Source organism: Poeciliopsis prolifica, unplaced genomic scaffold, assembly GCF_027474105.1.
Source record: "Poeciliopsis prolifica strain line A6 unplaced genomic scaffold, Auburn_PproV2 SCAFFOLD046, whole genome shotgun sequence".
Lineage (NCBI taxonomy): Eukaryota > Metazoa > Chordata > Actinopteri > Cyprinodontiformes > Poeciliidae > Poeciliopsis > Poeciliopsis prolifica.
The window spans coordinates 900,966-920,000 of record NW_026562421.1 but is presented as its reverse complement, the minus strand read 5'-3'; the positions used below and the strand labels follow the sequence as shown (position 1 = coordinate 920,000).

The 19,035-nt window shown below is 37.7% G+C and overlaps 2 protein-coding genes across 7 annotated transcripts in view; both read left to right on the top strand.

Annotated features, from left to right (window-relative positions):
- Positions 1 to 556: 556 nt before the first annotated feature.
- On the top strand, positions 557 to 10,408 carry tmem269 (transmembrane protein 269). 3 transcript variants are annotated; one of them, XM_055056966.1, is made up of 7 exons: positions 557 to 794; positions 1,325 to 1,366; positions 5,177 to 5,324; positions 6,067 to 6,164; positions 7,556 to 7,699; positions 7,789 to 7,989; positions 8,338 to 10,407. In XM_055056966.1, exons 2-7 carry the CDS (start codon positions 1,342 to 1,344, stop codon positions 8,445 to 8,447), a joined length of 726 nt encoding a protein of 241 aa, XP_054912941.1. In that variant the 5' UTR covers positions 557 to 794; positions 1,325 to 1,341; the 3' UTR covers positions 8,448 to 10,407. The 3 variants fall into 3 exon arrangements, with proteins under 3 accessions (XP_054912941.1, XP_054912943.1, XP_054912942.1); XM_055056968.1 differs by having other exon boundaries at positions 2,520 to 5,324; positions 8,338 to 10,405; XM_055056967.1 differs by having other exon boundaries at positions 586 to 650; positions 8,338 to 10,408.
- A 1,458-nt stretch (positions 10,409 to 11,866) lies between these two features.
- magi3a (membrane associated guanylate kinase, WW and PDZ domain containing 3a) overlaps positions 11,867 to 19,035 on the top strand; it is a 124,560-nt gene continuing 117,391 nt past the window's right edge. For 2 of the 4 annotated variants that reach the window (XM_055056747.1, XM_055056748.1), the window contains exon 1: positions 11,867 to 13,285. In XM_055056747.1, coding sequence (XP_054912722.1) covers positions 12,982 to 13,285 — 304 coding nt within the window. In that variant the 5' untranslated portion in view covers positions 11,867 to 12,981. The remainder of the gene's footprint in view (positions 13,286 to 19,035) is intronic. The other 2 variants (XM_055056746.1, XM_055056745.1) reach the window with 1 other exon arrangement.

Sequence of the window (19,035 nt, the reverse complement as noted above, 5' to 3'; positions counted from 1 at the left end):
TGACTCTATCTGATCATAAAAATATGATCAGATAGAGTAGAAGAATGTAACACTGACTTGTGGGACCGACGATTCAACTTTGTTGCATTCTGTATTGAAAACGTTCATTGTTTCTAGAAAATACTACACTGGATGACAAACTGTAATATTTGTGATTCTGAGCAGAAGTTCAACTATAAGATCAACTTTTTTTCTAATGCTTTCAAACATTAAATATATTCATAAACCGAGGTTATACAGTCAGTGTATGTTCTTCTGAGTTAATACAATAATAGCTAACAAAAGTGCTAATTAATAGTTTGTCACTAACTTTCACTGCATAGAGTTAAATGATCATTAATCTGATTCAATGTCAGACAGCAGAAAAAACAAATGTTTCTTTCTACTCAGTCTGGGTATATCTGACTGCCTGAATACCCAGGTTTTGTAACTCACACTAACCTCACCAGCTTTGGGGGGGGAAAAACAAGTGGGGAGGAGGGGGATCTACGTCATTTCCGCTTGGAATATTCCAGCGGATTTGTCACTGCTGCTACTTTAAAAGGACGCGCTTAAACAGCGGTCACCAAGCACACAGGCAGGTGGTCTGCTCAGTGCGTTCATTCGTTTATTTAACGATATTGACACAGAAAACAGAATAATATTAAGCGGTAGGTACTTTGCATTGCAAAAAGAAGGGAAGAAGAAATAAATTAAGTAGCCTACAATAAATTTTGGCATGAAGTGTGCGCACATTTTTCACGCCTCCGTCATTTGATTAAAGTAAACTAAGAAAACTGTGGAGCTCCTTTCGGGTAAGATAAAAAACAAACAAACTTTTTTTTTTTTTTTTTTTTTAAATAAACTAGAACTGTTTTCTCACGTCTCATATGAGCGCAGTTTGACAGGATTCTTAACGATGGTGTTGGAATGAAATTTTTCTCCGCTGCTGATGGAGGTCTAGTGCACGGTGCGCGTTACAGCCTCCAGCAAAGCGGAAGTTTTTATTTTACTGTTTGGAATTTTAAAAAACAGAGTTTTTTTTTTCTTTCAAAAAATAGAGTATTTTGCACCTAGGATAATGTGATGTTTTTCATCAAGCAGTTACTACGCTACGGGTGATTGTCATTAGAAGCATTTTTTCTAAAAAAAAGTTTCAAACAGATATGTCATTGCAGATTTGGGGATATGTCATGCAATGACATATCTCATGCAATATGTCATGCAATGACATTTCTCCAAAAGTATACCTATTTATCCATTTGAAACTAAATATTGTTTAAATTTAATAAGCACAAATGTTTACAACTGCACAACAATAACTGGAACTTTGTTTTTCTTTCAGCTGCTGAATTGTGAACCATGATCCTCCTGACCCCTTCCTCTGGTATGTACTTTATTCTCATCTCAACTCCTAATCAGAACCACTGCACAGTAAAATAATTCTGCTTGTGGCTAAATAACCTGATTCTTTAGCAGTGACCCTTTATAGCTACCCTCTTTGCACAGGTTGCCAGTAACTTTATCCTGGATGTAAGTAAAGTCAGCAGCCCTCCCCATCATCATGGGATCCGCCACTGTAACAGCGTTTTTGTATAAAATAGATTTTCTATTGATATTAATTCATATTCTAATCATCTGAGAAGTTGAATTTAGAGGTTTTCTTACTTAATAATCAGAATTTATAGAAAAAAACATGTTGAATTTCTTGCAGTCAAACTATATATAATTATTTATATGATTTTCAGTTTTTCTGTTGAATTATTGGGATAAATAAACTAATTTGTTAAGATACACCTGCATAATGCATTTGATAAATATGGTCCTAAATGCATTTAGTATCCATGTCATGGATGATTATTACAATTGTGTACTTCGTCTGTTTGTTGCATTCATTAATATACAGAGAACAGTTGGATGACAGATGCATACAAACTGTAATGTATAATATTTTATAGCTAAGCCTGTCAGCTGCTTGATAATATGTTTAATTAATGAAACTCGTAGACATGGCAATAGTGCAGTTTAATAAAGAAAACGTAGTTTGTTTAGTTAGCTCAGTAAGTTCATTTCTGTTTGTTCTGGTTGTGCACTCTGAGTTGAGAGTTTTTCTTGTTTTTCCATGCACTCTCTTTAGCTGTTACCTGGTAACATGGCTGGGTATTACATAACAAGGGCCTACCCATCATGCTTTGCACTAATTAGGCAAGAATCCAGAAATAGAGACCTGCTTCAAATTGGCACCGTTTGGTTCTGGATTTGTCTTTTGCTTTTAATATCCAGCCAAGTGATCACAACAAAGCCCATTGAGTTTTATACACCTTTGCTGGCATTCACTTTGTTTAAAGATAAAATATATTAACTTCTTCTCTGCAGCTACTATTGTTCTGTTTTCCTATAAAAACAGTTATTTAACATGCCAAGTGGTAACTTTAGGATAAAGTCCAACATGAGATAGTGAAAAAAGCATGCTATCAAGTGAAAGTTGTTGTTGGCTGTGTGTGTGTGTTGGCTTTGTCTCATACACTGTTTTCTTTCAGATGCATTCGCCTGGCTTTGGAATCAAAGGAAGTTCAGGGAGAAAATCTCGTGAAGGGTTGCTACTGCAACAATAAAAAAAAATATTTAAAAAATGCAGGTCAATATCTGTGCATACTCTCTTGGATCAGCACCATGACTTGAGAGATTACTGTTAGCTTAGAAGAGAGGAAATTGAGAAAACAGAGTATTCTTTTACTTGATTTATGTAAAAAAAAAAAAAAAAGAATAGCATATGCATAATATTTGTGATGGTCATTTTTTGTCTGGAATCAGCCAGTCTCAGCAAATTTGTATCTTACTGACAATAATTGTAAATGGCGAATCGTAAATATACATACTGAAAATTAATAGCTGTATGCATCATTGCTCGTTAACTAAAGATAAAACTCTGTGGAAAAAAGTTTTCAATTCCTCTGGCTTTCATACTTTTTGTATGCTATCACATGCTAACAGTGCCAGTGTTATCAGGGAAAATGTAGTCAAAGAATATTAATCAATTTTTTTTAAATCAAAACTTTATCTTTATAGTTGTGCTTGTAGCTTATGGTATGTACATTTATTTCAATATATGTATGTACCATAATTATGTTTCAAAAGGTAATGCTATATATACCTTATGAAATTTAGATTTATTTACCTTATGTGATAAATTTGACAATTTATCAATTAAGAAAAAGGATATATGGAGAAATGTTCTGTAAATACAGTAACTTGGAGACATAAAAGTAATGACATGAAATAAATGGATTATTCATTTAATTTCTAAGTCAGTCAAAGTTTTTTGCTGCCAAAGAGTGTAATGAAGAAGGAAACGTCACAGTAAAACAACATATCTTCTTGTCCATGAAACTGTTTGTTCACAAATAACACCTGCAAGCTGTTCAGTCCAGTTAAGCATCACCCAGTGCAGTGGCATAAACAATGTTGTTTTGTATTCCCTCAGCCTTGGATTGTTCAATCCCTCTAACCTACAAGCTTAATAATCCTGCGAAAAAATGTTTTAAGAAGACAGTCAGTGTTTAAGGCTGACAAGAGGGTTGTCCACCTCATTTTTATGTTGTTCACTCACCATGTGTCGAGGATTTTTGGAGAAAGTAATAGTGCTCACTCAGTCTATTTCTGTACTCCCAATAAGCAGCCACACAGCCATTAGAAATATTCTAGTTAAAATGCTTTTTCTCTTTACAAAAATGTTTTCTATTTACAATATGCATTTCTACATTCAATGCCATCATTGATATATCGTAGCACCCTTCCTATCTTAGAGACACATGGCTCCAAAGACTTATTTTGTGTGAAAATGACATATAAAAATCTGCTGTTTGCTTTGAGAACAAATAAAATATGGACTGTGACCTAGGAATGTAACATTTTTAGGGGTTTTTTGAGTTCCTGCATTAATATGTGTTTCAATTTGCTTTTGACTAAAGATAAAATGTAACAAACTGAAATGTTCAGTTCAACAATCTCTAGAGTAACATGTGAAAAGCAGTTCAAGTTTTAACTTCAATCAAAAATGCTAAGAATTTCTCAAATAGATGAGAGTTTTTTGGCCTTCAAAGTTGCTGTCTGAGAAAGTTCACAAAGCTACACAAATCAATTGTTAGAAACAGTTTAAAAGGACCTAATAATAAACAACCTAATAATAAACATTTTTTACAGTAAGTGGCCCAAAATCGAGGAGTCCTGCTTCGTACTACAGCAAAAAGTGGCACAAATTAATATTAGGTTCACTGCATTCTGTCTGTACTGCCAGTGTAGCTTAAATCCAAACATAAAACACAACTAGATGTTAGATTTTCAGCACAAAAGTAGAATACCTCAGATGGAGTTGAATCCTTTTTCCACAGTCCTGTGTTTACCTACCCTACTGTCACTCCCTCCATTAATAGTCCACACATCAGCTATTAATTGATCTAAACAATCAGTCAGCTATTTGAACCCTGCTGCCACATCCTTTTGCTAGGTCAGTGTTAACAGGCTAATCGATCTCATGTTGTGTATATGTCAGTTTAGTAGGTCCAGCTCTCTGTCGTCAGATGTGTGCACAGTAACACCCCACACATTGTTAGTATGTCTCCCACACCAGCATTTGGTCCCCGATATATTAATTTGTAAATGCTGACCAGTAACATGTACTTATACTTCCCTTTCTACAAATTAGAACATGTTCTTGCATGCCATTGTGTTTGAAAAAAAAAAAATCTTCTAACACATGCTGAGATTGCACCAAAGATTGGATGTGCAATCTTTGGTGCACATCCAATACCAAAGATTGGTGCTGGATGTGCAAATTGAACTGCGTGATTTTATGGTAACACGTGTTTTTGAACTGAAAACGGATGAATGTATCATAAGGTCGATGTCCGTCCAATAAACAAACAGCTTGGTAAGTCATACTTCTTTTACATCAGACGGGGTCATCAGTTTGGGAGTAATGTTTTTTTCCCTATTAACTGGTGTGTAATATTCTTATATTGTAATGGGTACTGAAGTATTTACAGCACCTAACCCTCTCTAAGGTTTGATTCAGACTCAGATAAAATCAGTAATCTATTCCCACTGAGAAGGTCGGCTGGTGTGCTCATCTGATCAAAGTGGGGTGTTGTTGATTCAACAAGAACTGCTACTAACTGCTGCTGTTGTTTGCTCTCAGATTTCTTCCAGTATGCCAACAAGCTCCTCCTGAGCGATCATGCTACAAGGCTCCAAATCAAGGAGTTTGCACGGAAAAATGCTGCTAATGCTCTATCTATGGCCAACATGATCATGGGCATGGCCTCTATCCTCAGCAGCCTGAACGGGTGAGTAAACACACCATTAATAGTCCAGACAATCAAAGTGTGCTCAGAAGGACAAAAGCAAAACACAGTGAAAAACTGAACATAGAATTTGTCAATATTGTGCTGATGTCATAAATTCCAATTTTGCAATTCCAGAGTTTACATTAAATAAGAACTTAAACTAAAATCCAATCTGAATAAATTTTTTCATGCAATAAATCATTAAGAAATCAGCAACTCCATGATTCTCCAAATACGTCCTGTTGTCCTCATCTTCATGGTTTGTGCCAATGGTAATATCTGGTTGTTCATCAAGTGACGTATGTGATACAAAACAAGTGTTTTCATTGCAGTTTTGGAAAATAAACCAATTTTGATATGGCCAAAAATACCCAAAAACAAAACACTACATCCTAACTGGAAATGAAAGTTACTGCCACAGCATGATGCTATCACCGATGTTTTTACATTGGTGATAGCATCATGTTGATCTGGGTGATTTTCAGTGCTAGTTTTCCACCTGACATGTAAACTAAATAGTAAAATCTCTGCACTTTTTCCACATTTGCTCTGCAGCAAGACAGAAAAAAAAAACTTTAGACCTTGGAGCACTTTGCAAGTAAATTGTCTTCACCACATTCATCAACAACATTTTGCCTACATAAACAGAATTAGCTTTTCAGACTTGGCATACATTTTACCTCTAGAAAAAAAGCTTTTTGTCAACAAATAGAAGAACTTCACTCTCACTTGTTTTGTTCAGGCACCATCATGCGGCGTGTTGGCTGGTTCTGATTGGGTACCTGCTAGATTTGGCAGATGGAGCGGTTGCCAGGCGACTCAATGCCTGCTCGGCACTGGGTAAGTGGAAGCTTGTGGTCAATAAACTTTTACCAAAGATTAACTTCAGTAGGGCTGTTGGCAGTGTCTGTTGCAGTCTTTTGTCTGCACTTTTTTTTAAATTTGGCCTCACAAAGGGATTCGGTGAAAGGAAACTCTGCTTGTGAAAACCTCTGGTTACTCTTACAGAGCTTCCAAGATTAGAATCATGTATATTTTATATAATGTCATTTGAACTCTTTTGAAAACCTCTCTGCTCTTTTGGATAAATAAGTTCTAAGTGTTTGAAATAGATGTAAATGCACATTTATAATTCAAAAATTCGAATTTTTTGAATAAATGTTGTAAATGCTAACTTGCAATATAAATAACACCTGCACCTGAATTGTGTCAATATTATCCCCAAAACTTAAAATAGCTCCCAGGTGCATCATTGTTAGCCGCTTTATGTCTCAACAAGCCGTTTTCTGCATGACTTTGCAGGTTTCACATTGTTGTTTTTGGAAAGTGAACAATCACTTTCCGATTAAGCAGCCTAAGTCTATGGCATCCAGTTCCAATTGTCTGTTTTATCCTGTTGCTTTGGCTTCTCCGCATTTCTGAAATTGCTAAAATTGTTGACCCCCGGCTGCGGGATTCCAACCCGTTCATTCGAGGGCTACAGGCTGAATCACCTCATCGTCATCCGCTGAAAACATACTATGGGCTCCTGAGGGATAAAAAGACAAGCAAGCAGAGAATGTTGTTTATTGAACAGCTGTTTGTTGGGCTGACACTGATGTTTCCAGTTTCAGATTTTTGCATGCAACACATTACTATCACATGGCAGGAATGTTATCCATCTTCACCCTGAAGAGCTGAAAAAGTAGCTCAAGTGCCTTGCAAAAATATTTATTCCACTTGAAACACTGTTTCTCATATTACAACCGCAAACGTCAGAGTATTTTGTAGAAATTTTATGTCAGAAATTGCATGATGGAATGAGGAATTTTTGTTTTATAGGGAATGAAATATACTTGTCTGAAAGTGTATTTCATGACATAAGCAAATAATGTTGTGAAACAGCAAATAATTAGATGGAATCAATTGATGCATGTCCAAAAGGTCGGGGGCGCCTAGTGTCAAAATATGAATCCAAAAGATTTAGAAGAGAGTTTAGTGATATTTAAATAACCTTTATCACTTTTATTACATTTAAAATAGAAGTGTCTAAAATCTGTTATATTTTACCATTTTATGAAATTTTGAAAAATCTAAATGGTAAATCTAAACCTATTAAATCTAAATTTAAATATTCAATCTAAATCTGAATGTTACATTTATATTGAAATCTAAATCAACAAAGAAATTGAGAAAAACTGTAAGTGAAGTCCAGGTGTCAGCAGTTCTGGTGTTTTGTTTTTCATGTCTAGGTGCAAAGCTGGATGATTTTGCTGACTTCACCACTTTTGGGATCGCCACATCTCTGCTGCTGAGGACTTCCGACTTGCTGGACAACGTCCTGTGCATGTGCTATGTGCTGTCTGTGTTTGTCCGTCTCTGTTTCTTCTCAAGCGGTGAGTTACGATAATCAAATGTTTACAGTACACTAGAGTCTAATCAAGTTCAGAGTTCTTAATCAAAACACACTTTGGTTTTGGATCAGGTATTCCATTTGTGTATCGCGGACTCCCCTGTATCTACTCATCAGCCATCCTAGCCAGTGCCTCTTTGCTGTCAGGAGGAAACCTGAGTGTGCTGCGGGTCCTCGCAGTGGCCATGATCCTATTTATGATCAGTCAGAACTTCTATCCCCACGACAAAATCCTGGAGTCTCAAACTTGGAAGAAAGTAGTGTACGCTGGAGGTAAACTCATTTAAAAACTATAACAGCTCCAAAAAAGTAAAAAAAAAAAAAAGAAAAGAAAAAAATAAAATGCTTGCAGACTTGTGGAAATTTGACCATATTAGTCCATTTTGGACTTGACAGTGTGGCTCACTGCCCAGGGCAACAAAACTTAGGGAGTGCAACAAACATTCAAATTAACAATATGTCTGTCTATCTATCTAGCTACCTAGTTATCTATCTAAATTACTAATGTTAAATTATTAAAGGCTATTTTGTTTAATCTGTTTCAGACAGACAGAAGGTTAAATGAATAGATAGAATTTCTGACATTCAATTTCTCATTTTCCTTTACCTTCTCTGTTTCAGGAGTTGCGATGGTGTTCTGTTCTCCCTTCCCCCCTGCGTGCGTGTACTACCTGCTCTGGTCCTGCTCCTATATTTTGTTCCCCACATCACTTTGGAGCTGCAAACTGTAAAGTGAAACACAGGTTTACAGACTGCTATTGCTGCTGCTCCTTGTTGCCATCGGAGTATCCAAGATGGAAAAAAAAAACACCTGTTAATTCATGGGAAACAGTCTCTTTATTACACCTTTTATTTTGATGTGACACCTGACTGAGAGGACTTAGAAAAAAGAAACGAGAATGGGTTGTTTTTCAGTGTTATTGGTGAAAATTAACATGTATTCTGTCTTCTTTGTTGTATTAACAACAATCAACCAATATGTGGCAGGCTCTGAAAACAGAATAGTCATCAGGTTTGCATCCTTGTTTTATCTTCTTTCATCAGTATTATTTATCAGCAGTGTTGAGAACATGTAGCAGCAGGGGAACATCACATTCTTCTAAGGATGATAGAAAAAGAAAACTTTCTATAGGACAAAAATAACACATTATCTTTCCTTTATGTTAACTAGTTTTATGTGTTTTTACATCACAAATAGTTCAAAAGGTTTCTCTAAAGAAGAGAACCTGTGACAGCAGATTTCTGCTGCATTTATTTATACATATGTGACTGGGAATTTTTTGCAAGTCTGACTTCTTCCATTCTAAAGGGATCATAAATGTATGGTAGTTCAAAAGAACTGATTTAACATACTGGTTCTGTTATTCATAATATTTTATTTGCTGTTTGTACACATCCATTTGTTGTCATAACTCTCACATTTACATATTGCAAACATTTCTTTACCTACAAACTTTCTACTTTTTCTTAGGTCTATGAAATGCTATGTCAGCTCCTGCTATTCCTTCCGTATCTGCCTCTGTTTTAGGAGGCATCATAACAACACTCCATCATTCATATATCTTTCTCTGATAAATCACTGATTTCACTTTGAGAGCTTTTGGTCAATTTTCAGTTGTAAATTAATTCCACTTGGTGTTGATTTACCGCTTTGAATTACATTACAGGGTACGTTAAAAACGGTTTCTGCTGCCATCTAGTGGACATGGCACAATATTTCACCTTTGCAGAAACAGGTGAAAATTATTGCCAGTCTGCTTTATGAGGTGGACTACTTCTTTAGTTTCAAAGTGTGTTTTTTGCCTTTGCACTGTGAGAAGGAAATTGAGAAAATATATTGTTTGTCCAAAAGCCTAAAATCTAAGCAAAGTGTAACTGGGTGAAATGTGTCTGTTCTGAGACCTGAAGGATCTATTTTTCTTTTAGCTTCCTTATTCAAATTACCTAGCTCATCTTTAAGCCATGAATTGTAATTTGTTCGGTTTCTGAAGTAGATTAATTTACAAAGGAATGGCTCTAATGTGGAGAATCCTGGCTAATTTAAAATATTAATTTCAACTTACTGATAACCAGCGTTTAAAGAAAGTCTCCAAAAACGACATAAAGACTTACTGCAGTACATTTGGTTGTGCATACGGTTTTCCAGTGTGGATGTTTTTGGTTTTCAGAAAGTAAAAGGCACTCTAATGTACAACATAGCGGAAGGAAAAACAGTATATTTTGAGAAAGAAATCTTTTAGTGAAATGGGATATGTGCATTTGAGGTTGTATATTTGAAAATAAAAAATGAGAATGAAATTACTTTGTGTCATCATGTGTAGTCATTATCATTTCAGTGAATAACATCTTGAGCTTGAATATTAAGTTCAACATTTTTAATTACCTGGAGATGAATTCAAAAAGTGCCTGCTGGGATATGTCTTGTTGTGTTAATCCTATTAAATTCAGTGTCTTTTAATTTTTTGACAGCAGCGCTGGTTCTCTTGTACCTTTGTTGATTATACATATTTGTTCATTTAAAACCAAACAGTTTTGATAGATAATGACACACCAAATTAACATTTGTTAATAAAATATATCAAAAACAAACCTATGAATAAAAAAAGTCAAATTTTCAACATTATTTCCAAAACACCATAAAATGAACTCCTGACAAAGCTCCAAAAATACATTCTTTGAAGTCAAATATATTTAAGGTTTTGCATTTTCACAGTAAGAAGCCTTTAAAATGACTGCCTTTAGGTAAACAGAGCTGAGGTAAGGATGAAAGAAAAAGGAAATTTTGAGTTTGTGTGATTTGCTTTCTCAGCCATCCTTCTGCCCTTCCGCGTTGCTCCTGTCGATACTGAACTGCATCAAAATCCCGTCTGCAACCTGTCATTTGACACCCACCTCCGCTGCTTTCTCCATCAATACTGAATCCATTCTGCATCTTGAAAATGCCATAACCACTACAGACAATCCAACTCAGAGGTTTGCGCCAATTAATTCAGTTTCAAATGAGTTCTCATTTATTTGCTTAGTTTTTCTGAATTCTATGTTCCTGTGTGTGTGTGTGTGTGTGTATATATATATATATATATATATATATATATATATATATATATATATAATATATATATATATATTATATATATATATATATATATATACACACAACATTTTTTTGTTGTTGTTTTGTTTTGCTCCTGTTTTGGCCTGCAAGCTACTACCAAACCAGTCCATTGGGCATCATAGCAAAAAAGGAAAAAAAAAAATCATAGTATATATATATATATATATATATATATATATATATATATATATAATATATATATATATATAAATCATAGTATATATATATACTATATGGTTTGGTAGTACTATATATATATATATATATATATATACTATAATTTTTTTTTCCTTTTTTGCTATGATGCCCAATGGACTGGTTTGGTAGTAGCTTGCAGGCCAAAACAGGAGCAAAACAAAACAACAACAAAAAAAATAGAATAATCATCAGGTTCTTCAAAGTTATTGGTAACCTCCCCCCCCCAAAAAAAACTCTATCTCACATTATCAGGAGGGCAGTGCAGGTCTACATGCCGCAGGTGGAGATGTCATACAAACTTTTTAATGTTTTATCCCAACATATGAAGACACAAACTAGTTTATTGTACAAAAAATAGACACTTGGTTTTAAATAATTTCCAAATGAAAGTTAGAAAAATGTGGTGTGGCCCAGGCTTAATTCTGCCCACAACAGTTTTCTTCAAGACTATTTTAAATTTGACTTCCCTCTACCTTCCTCTCTACTCTGACAGGTTTTCCTGACCTTACTGAAGTTGCCCACAACATCTCATGATGCTGCCACCACCATGCTTAGAAGAATTTCTGCACTTTACAGTGATAATGAACTTGGACGAATCTCTCTTTACTTGATGTTTGAAGCAACCAGTGAGACGTCTATAGAAGTCTATAGAAGCAGCTCTAATTCCGTCCACTTTCCATATCTGACCAGAACCAGTTACCGCTTTACGTTACTGCCACGAGGTGGCAGCAATCTACAAAGAAAAGACGACATAAGGCATCAACGTGTTGTTTCAGTTTTCCAAACTGCTCTCATGAAAGTTAAATTAAGTTATAAAGTTTTAAACCGGTCAAAACGCGGCCTATTGTTTCAGGAAGGCATCACAACATTCAACCAATTAAATACGAGGCTCTAAGCTATAATGTTGCGCGTGTAAACACGGGCCCCAAGTGCGGGAATCTCCGTATGGACAATACTCCATGGAAACCAAACGCAACCTCGACGCCCGCCTCTGGTCACCCGCCATTGGCCCGATCCAAAACTTGCTGAGTCCGCCCCGCAGGCTGCAATTGGACAGAACTCCCTGCCGTCAGGAGAAAAACGCGGAAAAGGATATATATATTTATTTAAAAAAAGTTATGGAGCGAAGCGTAATCGGATCACGTCGGTGGCATACTGCTGCGTAGTTTTCCAGCATCAAAACGCCTCCCACGGTGAGCGCGGAAAGGCAGCGTGAGAGTGCAGAGCGGGAAGAGGGGAGCCTGGGTGAATACGAGCGGGTTCTGCTGGCGGATCGGGCCAGGTGTGTTTGCCCGTTTCCAGGGGTTTCCTCGCTGATGTCACCGTGGAGGAAGAGGAGGAGGGAGGGAAGAAGGAAGAACAGGTGCGCTGGGTAGTTACCTCTTTTGAGTTGAAGAGACCGACCTTTACGAGAAACTAGTTTTATAAGTTTTCTTGAAATTCCTCTCCAAACTCCTTCTGGCAGGATCCACTAATCTCTTGGAACCAGAACTGGATTTTAGCATAGATTTTTGGGGCGCAGGATTTACGCACAATCTGGGCTCACGGTGGGCTCGTCAGCAGTGGGAGTGCGCTGGTTTTTGTTTTCCAGGTGCTGTAAATTGGGGTGGAGGTGGAGGGGGGATCGAGCCGCCCCAGCATCAGAAGCAGCGCTCTCCGCTCCACTGCGGCACTGACGCAGCTGGTGTCACGCTCCAGACGATGCTCCTGTAATTCAGAGGAAGGATCGCGCACACAGGGAGCTCGGAGGGGTTACACAGAGAAGGGTTTTTGTTTATTTCCCCCTCTGGAATGGAATACTACTCGAAACGCAGGCTCAACTTCTCTGGTCCGGAATGATCGAGCCGTGCGTCAGAGCGCTCTGAGGGTCCAAATAGGATTTTGCTTCTAAGAAGACGCTCGTTCCCCGGGTCTTCCAACTCCTAAGCGACCCCCCAAAAAGCCCAGCGGCGATGTCCAAGACACTGAAGAAGAAAAAGCACTGGTTGGTCAAAGTGCAGGAGTGCTCCGTGTCCTGGGGGGGCGTGGAGCTGACCGCTGTCCTGGAGGTGCGAGGCGGCGCCGAGCTCGGAGAGTTCCCCCACATCGGACGCGTGATTCCGGAGGCGGTGGTGTGCCACAGCGGGCGGCTGCCTGGCAGCGGGGACGTGCTGCTGGAGGTCAACGGCACTCCGGTGAGCGGACTCACCAACAGAGACACGCTGGCTGTCATTAGACACTTCCGGGAGCCCATTCGCCTGAAGACCGTGAGACCAGGTGGGTGTCCACTCGTCATTTCTCCACCAGCTGTGTGAAGAGAGTGTGCAAACTGAAAATGGGTCTGATGCAGGATGAATAAGACGCGCTCTCTCTGTCTGTTCGCCTGTTGCTGCTGCTGCTGCTGCTGGTGGTGAATTTGCTTGCGTGTGCGCCCTGACTCATATTGCGGGTATAAATGGGGGTCGATCATTAAAGTCAGAACTGTTTTCACTTTAAACCAAATACAATACCTTGCCAAACATATTCTTATTCCTTAAACTTTTCCCTCCCTCCACATGTATTTTATTGGGATTTTATGACGGGTCAACATAAAGTGGACTATTGTGAAGTAGAAGGAAAATAAAAATAAAACATGGTTTCAGTTTTTTTTTCTCTTGTAAAGTTCAGCTCCTCTGAGTCATGTTTAGCAGAACCACCTGGTTTAGTTGCAGGTGTTTCGGGGGAATGTCTCTAACAGATGTATAGCCTTCTGTACAAATAACTTCTCTTTCTTACTGTACAGAAAACGTATATAAACACAAATTGTTCATTCCTTCCACATTTTCTCATTTGGATTAATGTCTGGACTTTGACTAAGCCATTCTGTCATGGATGTGCTGTGATCCAAACCATTCTTTTGTAGTTCTGGTTGTTTGTCGGGTCATCATGCTGACCGCACAGTCCTAGTGTTTCTGTTATTCTTTCTTATCATCAAGCTCTGTCAGGTTTCTAAAAAGTCAATAAATTGGGCCAAAAAGCTCAGTTTTAGGGCTCAGCTTACCAGAGCACCTTTTTTCCACTTGTTTGCTGTGTTTGCGACAAGGCTTAACAAAAGAATGGGACTTCGTACATTTATCTTCTTCATGCTCTTCCATTTAGGCCAGATTGGCAGAGGTTGTCCTCTTTATAGCCCCCACCTGGTTTGTGCAGCTCCTCCTGAGTAACTATTTGCTTCTTAACTGCTTCTTTGAATAATTGTCTCCTTTCCCAGCTGGCTGGATAGTGTCAGTCTTCTTACTGTGTTTATAGTTGTACCATACTCTTAACTATTTTGAGATGGAGGATTCAACAGAGCTCTGCAGAATGTTCAAGCCTCAGAATATTATTTTATAACCTCGCTCTGCTTTAAAAATCTACCTCAGACATGTCTTCTTTTGCGTTTTAGCCTTTATGATGCAGTTTTTTTTCTCTGATGTTCTCCAACAGACCTCTGGGCTCTTCCACAGAACAGCAATATTTCAACGCGAATTGAATTACACACATGTAGATTATAAACTAGATGTTTCTGAAGGCAGTGTGTCTAATTCAGATGACTGAGATAGAGAAGGGATACTTTTCAAGTATTTATTTTAAAATAATTAATTATATTTTTTTTGTTCTGTATCACAGTTATCAATTCTGGTCTCCCATCATCATGATAAAGTATGTTAAGATTTGGGCTAAAGGGCTACCAACATTTTTGCAAGGCAGTATTTTGTTCTTCATAAAAATGGAACAAGCTGACTCTAAGCATGCTCACCCTGTGAAATTTGTCTTGATGTAAAAGTGCCCTTCCTGCGTGTGACACGCATTTACTTAAAAATCCAGCTTGAAAGTTTATTGATCTGCCCCTCTTTATTACCGTTCTTTACTTACTGGCTTGTAATTCTTCCTACACGGTCCCACAGACAAGCCTAATGAATAGCATGGCACTAAATGTGCCATAGCATATCGACGGTCAAACTCCAGCAGTCATGTGGGGCAGGAGGCAGGTGTGTGCGTGTGTGTGTGTGTGTGTGTGTAGATGGATTTAATAGAGGCACTGCTGAGTGCGGCACTTTGGAACCTCGTCCAGAGGATTTGCTAACAGTCGCCTTGCCAGCACAGACAGTGTTGAGGTGTCCAAGTGTAATTGAATCAATCAGGCCCATGTACTTAAATCCCTCAGGATGTTGCCAGCTTGGCAGCAGAGTTTGACACTTTCACTTCCAGGTATTTCCTCTTAGAATATTGTTTGGCACAATTTTGGCTAGAAATTTTGCTTTGATAGAAGATTTATAATTTTAATACAAATGCACTGAGATATGACTCCTAAATTCACTCGGCTGGGAGTCATTGATGTGTTTGCTTATGTCTGGTAAAGTGCTGCGTGCTTGCAGAGCCTTTAACATTTTCTCTCAATCCAACGTTACATAATGTTAAGTTAAGCGACGCTCAGAGGTCCCCAGCTTGTTTACCATTGGTCGCCCTTTTCCCACTTGAGACTGTGTGTTTAGATCGCTCCGTCTTCTCGTTCATGATTAATGCGTACATCATCCATCATTGATATCCGCCGCATGCCAGAATGATGTGGCTGGTGACTGGAGTGAGAGCGCAAAACGGGGAAGTTGGGATAAAAGTAAGCTCAAGTGGGGAAGTTAGGCCTTTGTTGAAATGGGATTAACGTGACTCATTTGTATACTAGTCACAATGCCGTTAAAGTTACAAGGGTGTTTCTGGAATTTTTCCTAATGATTTCCCTCAAAAACTTAATAAAATACATTGAAGTTTATGATTGCAACATGAAAACAATAGAAAAAATTTTGATATGGTTTTATAAGACAGATTGATGTACCTGCATTAAGCCCTGTTGACTTTTCATTTGGTCTCGCTATTTTCATTGCTTTGTTGTTTATCTCTCTTTGGCTAGACTGTCACTTTGGTACATTTATTTTCTCTGTTTTGTAACAGATAACATCTGTTACCTTTTATTCTCACTAATTTTAGAATGTTATCTTATATACTTATTGTTCTGCGATTCTTCTTCTTTTTTTCTTTTGTTCAGTTCAACGCAAATCCTTTTTTTTGTCCAGCCAGCACATCTTTTACCCACCTGCCTTTATAATTACACTTGCAGATTCAAAACCAGTCGCTGTTTTTTTACCTCCTCATCGCAGCTGAGACCTTTTTGGGGCTGAAACCTGAAGTGTGTCCTGCCTGGCGTTGGACCAGCAGATGCACTCAGCATGCAGCTCTTATCCTGTTAGGAAGGCAAGGAAATAGGCAGTAACCTTGAGGGGACGATTGAGAGTATAGAGGCAGAATGATGGCAGGTACTCTCACAAGCTCAGGGACCTGAACAGTCTGATGATTGATGCTAGCACAGGATGCAAATCTGCTTGTTTTTACCCTGTGGAGTTCAATGAATGAATCATTTAACTCCGAAGTCCTGGAGGACCCATGTTTTTTCACATTAAGTCTACAGAAATTCATAAAAAGTATTATTTTTTTCCTGTTTTGTGAGTCAAAAAGGACGTAATAAACTCTATGTATCAATCTCAGCACTCATTTCTGCAAAGTAAGGGCTTATCAGAGTAGCAAGTTTCCTCCTCTGCAAACCTTCAGCTGGGGAAAATGTTTATCAAATAACAAACTAAATAATTAACTGACTCTAAACTGTGGGTAGTGACTAACAGAATGAGATTGGGAATTTCTTTTGAAGGACGGCTGGTTTCACCCTTAGGAATAGGAAAGAATTCAGCTGTTTGGCTTGTTTTGGCATCTGGCAAGAATGACTCCCAGTAGGCATTTTTAGTAAGAGTACAAGAAGCTGTAGCATAATAGTTTCCCTCAGTGACTTCATCCTGTCACCTTGTATTATAATCTTAAAATTGAAAAGTTTAGAAATGATGAAAACAGGCCTATGTGTACTGACAATACCAAGATACACTCAGGTTTTTTTTTAAAGCGACTTCTATTGTGCACAAATTGTTGTTCATGTACTGTTCCTATTTTTTAAACTCCCTTTACTGAGATCCAGTAATGCCCCTTCCCCACTTGTTGTTGCACACTGCCAGCGTTTTGGCCAATAGAAAGCTTGTATGTACTTCCCTCATTAACAAGAAAAACAGATTTGGCTGTTTATGATTATTTCTGGTTGTGAAAGACCAGAAATGCATTAATTACATCTTTCACCAAGATGGACCAATTAACAGTGGATGCTAGAGATGAATTTTTTTAAGTTTTTGCGTTAACTTCAAAGTTACAATTACAGACAATTTCACACCGGCTTTTTTGAAATCACATGCAAATTTGATTAACAACACTGAGGCACAGGCAATCAAAACATTGAAAGGAGTTTGCATGTTGAAACCCTTGTGGTTGTGCAGCTGGAGGGTCTGTTTTGCCTCATTCTGCAGACTGAAACATCAGCATTCAGTTAAGCTTGGCGGAAAATCATACAGTGCAACATGCACCAGTAAGGTCTGCAAAAACATCCATCACATACTCTGTTCGATGATATTTCCTTTTGAATCATCGACAGATGGAATAATTCCATATTTTTTCTGAGCTCTGTCTCTCTTGGCACAGTTTGATAATATCAGTAACAAACAAGACGTCTGCCAGCACCTCTCAACTGCTTTCCCCTTTGTTGGAATCTCAAACATTTCGTTTGTTTTTCTTAAAGTTCTTTTGCCATCTGACTTTTTTCTCCAACTAAATGAAGCAGGAAAAGGAAAGTATTTTTGTATTTTTGCATCACCCATTTTCATTGGTGGCTTACACATAAACCTATCCGATACAATGCACACCATTAGCTTACCACAATCTTTATTTCTTCTAAAACAATATGTTTCAGAACAAAACTTGTTTAATCTTTTCCAATGTTTTTTTATTGATTGATGGATATGGTACAAAACCATGTATAGTACTCAAATTTGAACACATTTTAAATCAGAAGTCTTCATACAGTAGATGCCACCTAAAACTAAACGATGATAAAATAAAAAAAAACATGCTAACCCCTATACTTTGTAGTTAGCAATGCTAGAATTGGAAAAATAAGCTGTATCAAATACAATATCAGTATTTAGTGTTAGATAAATAATTAATGATTATACTACAAAAAATATCATATTTTTCTGATATCTTCTGCCATTACAGAATGGACATTTTTCTTTTTGATGCACTCCACCCTACCTGTGTGTTGCAACCTTAACACCATCCTGTCATTTGCAAAGTTTTTCTATTTAAATTGGTCTCTCTCAGCACCTCTTTTCTTTTTTTTTAAATTTCCATCCTGGTGGTGTTATGTTGATGTTAACACTTTATACTTGCTATCTGCAGAGCAGCAGAGCTGTAATCTCACAGTTTCTGTTAATGTGGTGCCCCATGGTGCATCCAGGGCTGCAATGACTAAGCTGCTCGAAACCAGCACAGAGTAGCTGTCAGTGGGTCTCTGCGTCGTGGATTCTTTTCCCTTTGGTAATGGATCTTTTTCTGTTATCACCTCCAGGGTCACGTCACAATTTGAATTTAGTTTTTCTCAGAAGGTTTTTTTTTTTTTTTTTTTTTGTTTTGCTATTCCCATGAATATTTTAGTATATTTGCTGGGGAAAAAATAGATTTTCTTAAACCTATCAGGAGGATGCCTGCACAATTAAGTAGGACTCACATCCTTTGAAATTTACTCTGTTGCATCCTGTGTTTTTGTATGTCCACTTATGCATATTACAGATTTCCATTCATGTCTTCTGCTTTATTTCGCCAACTTGTTACACTCCTTCTATACCTCTTTTTTTAATCACCAGTTTGCCTTTCCAATCTGCCTTCAATGCAAAATGGGGCTTGGCCTTCCTGGAGACAGAAGCAGTTCCTGTCTATGGTTAGTCTTTCGATCTTTAAATGGTCTGCTGTCTCTGGTCCTTACCAAGCATGGGAACGTGAGATGATCTGAAAAAATGTAGTCTTTTATCACAGAATTTTAACAAGCCTCTTTTGGTTTTTCAGACTGGAAAAAAAACAAAAAA

Coding starts and splice junctions, on each gene's coding strand:
- tmem269 (XM_055056967.1), top strand. CDS start 1,342: ATGATCCTCCTGACCCCTTCCTCTG. Junction 5,325..6,066: donor ATCCTCAGCAGCCTGAACGG/GTGAGTAAACAC, acceptor TGTTTTGTTCAG/GCACCATCATGCGGCGTGTT. Junction 7,990..8,337: donor GAAAGTAGTGTACGCTGGAG/GTAAACTCATTT, acceptor TCTCTGTTTCAG/GAGTTGCGATGGTGTTCTGT.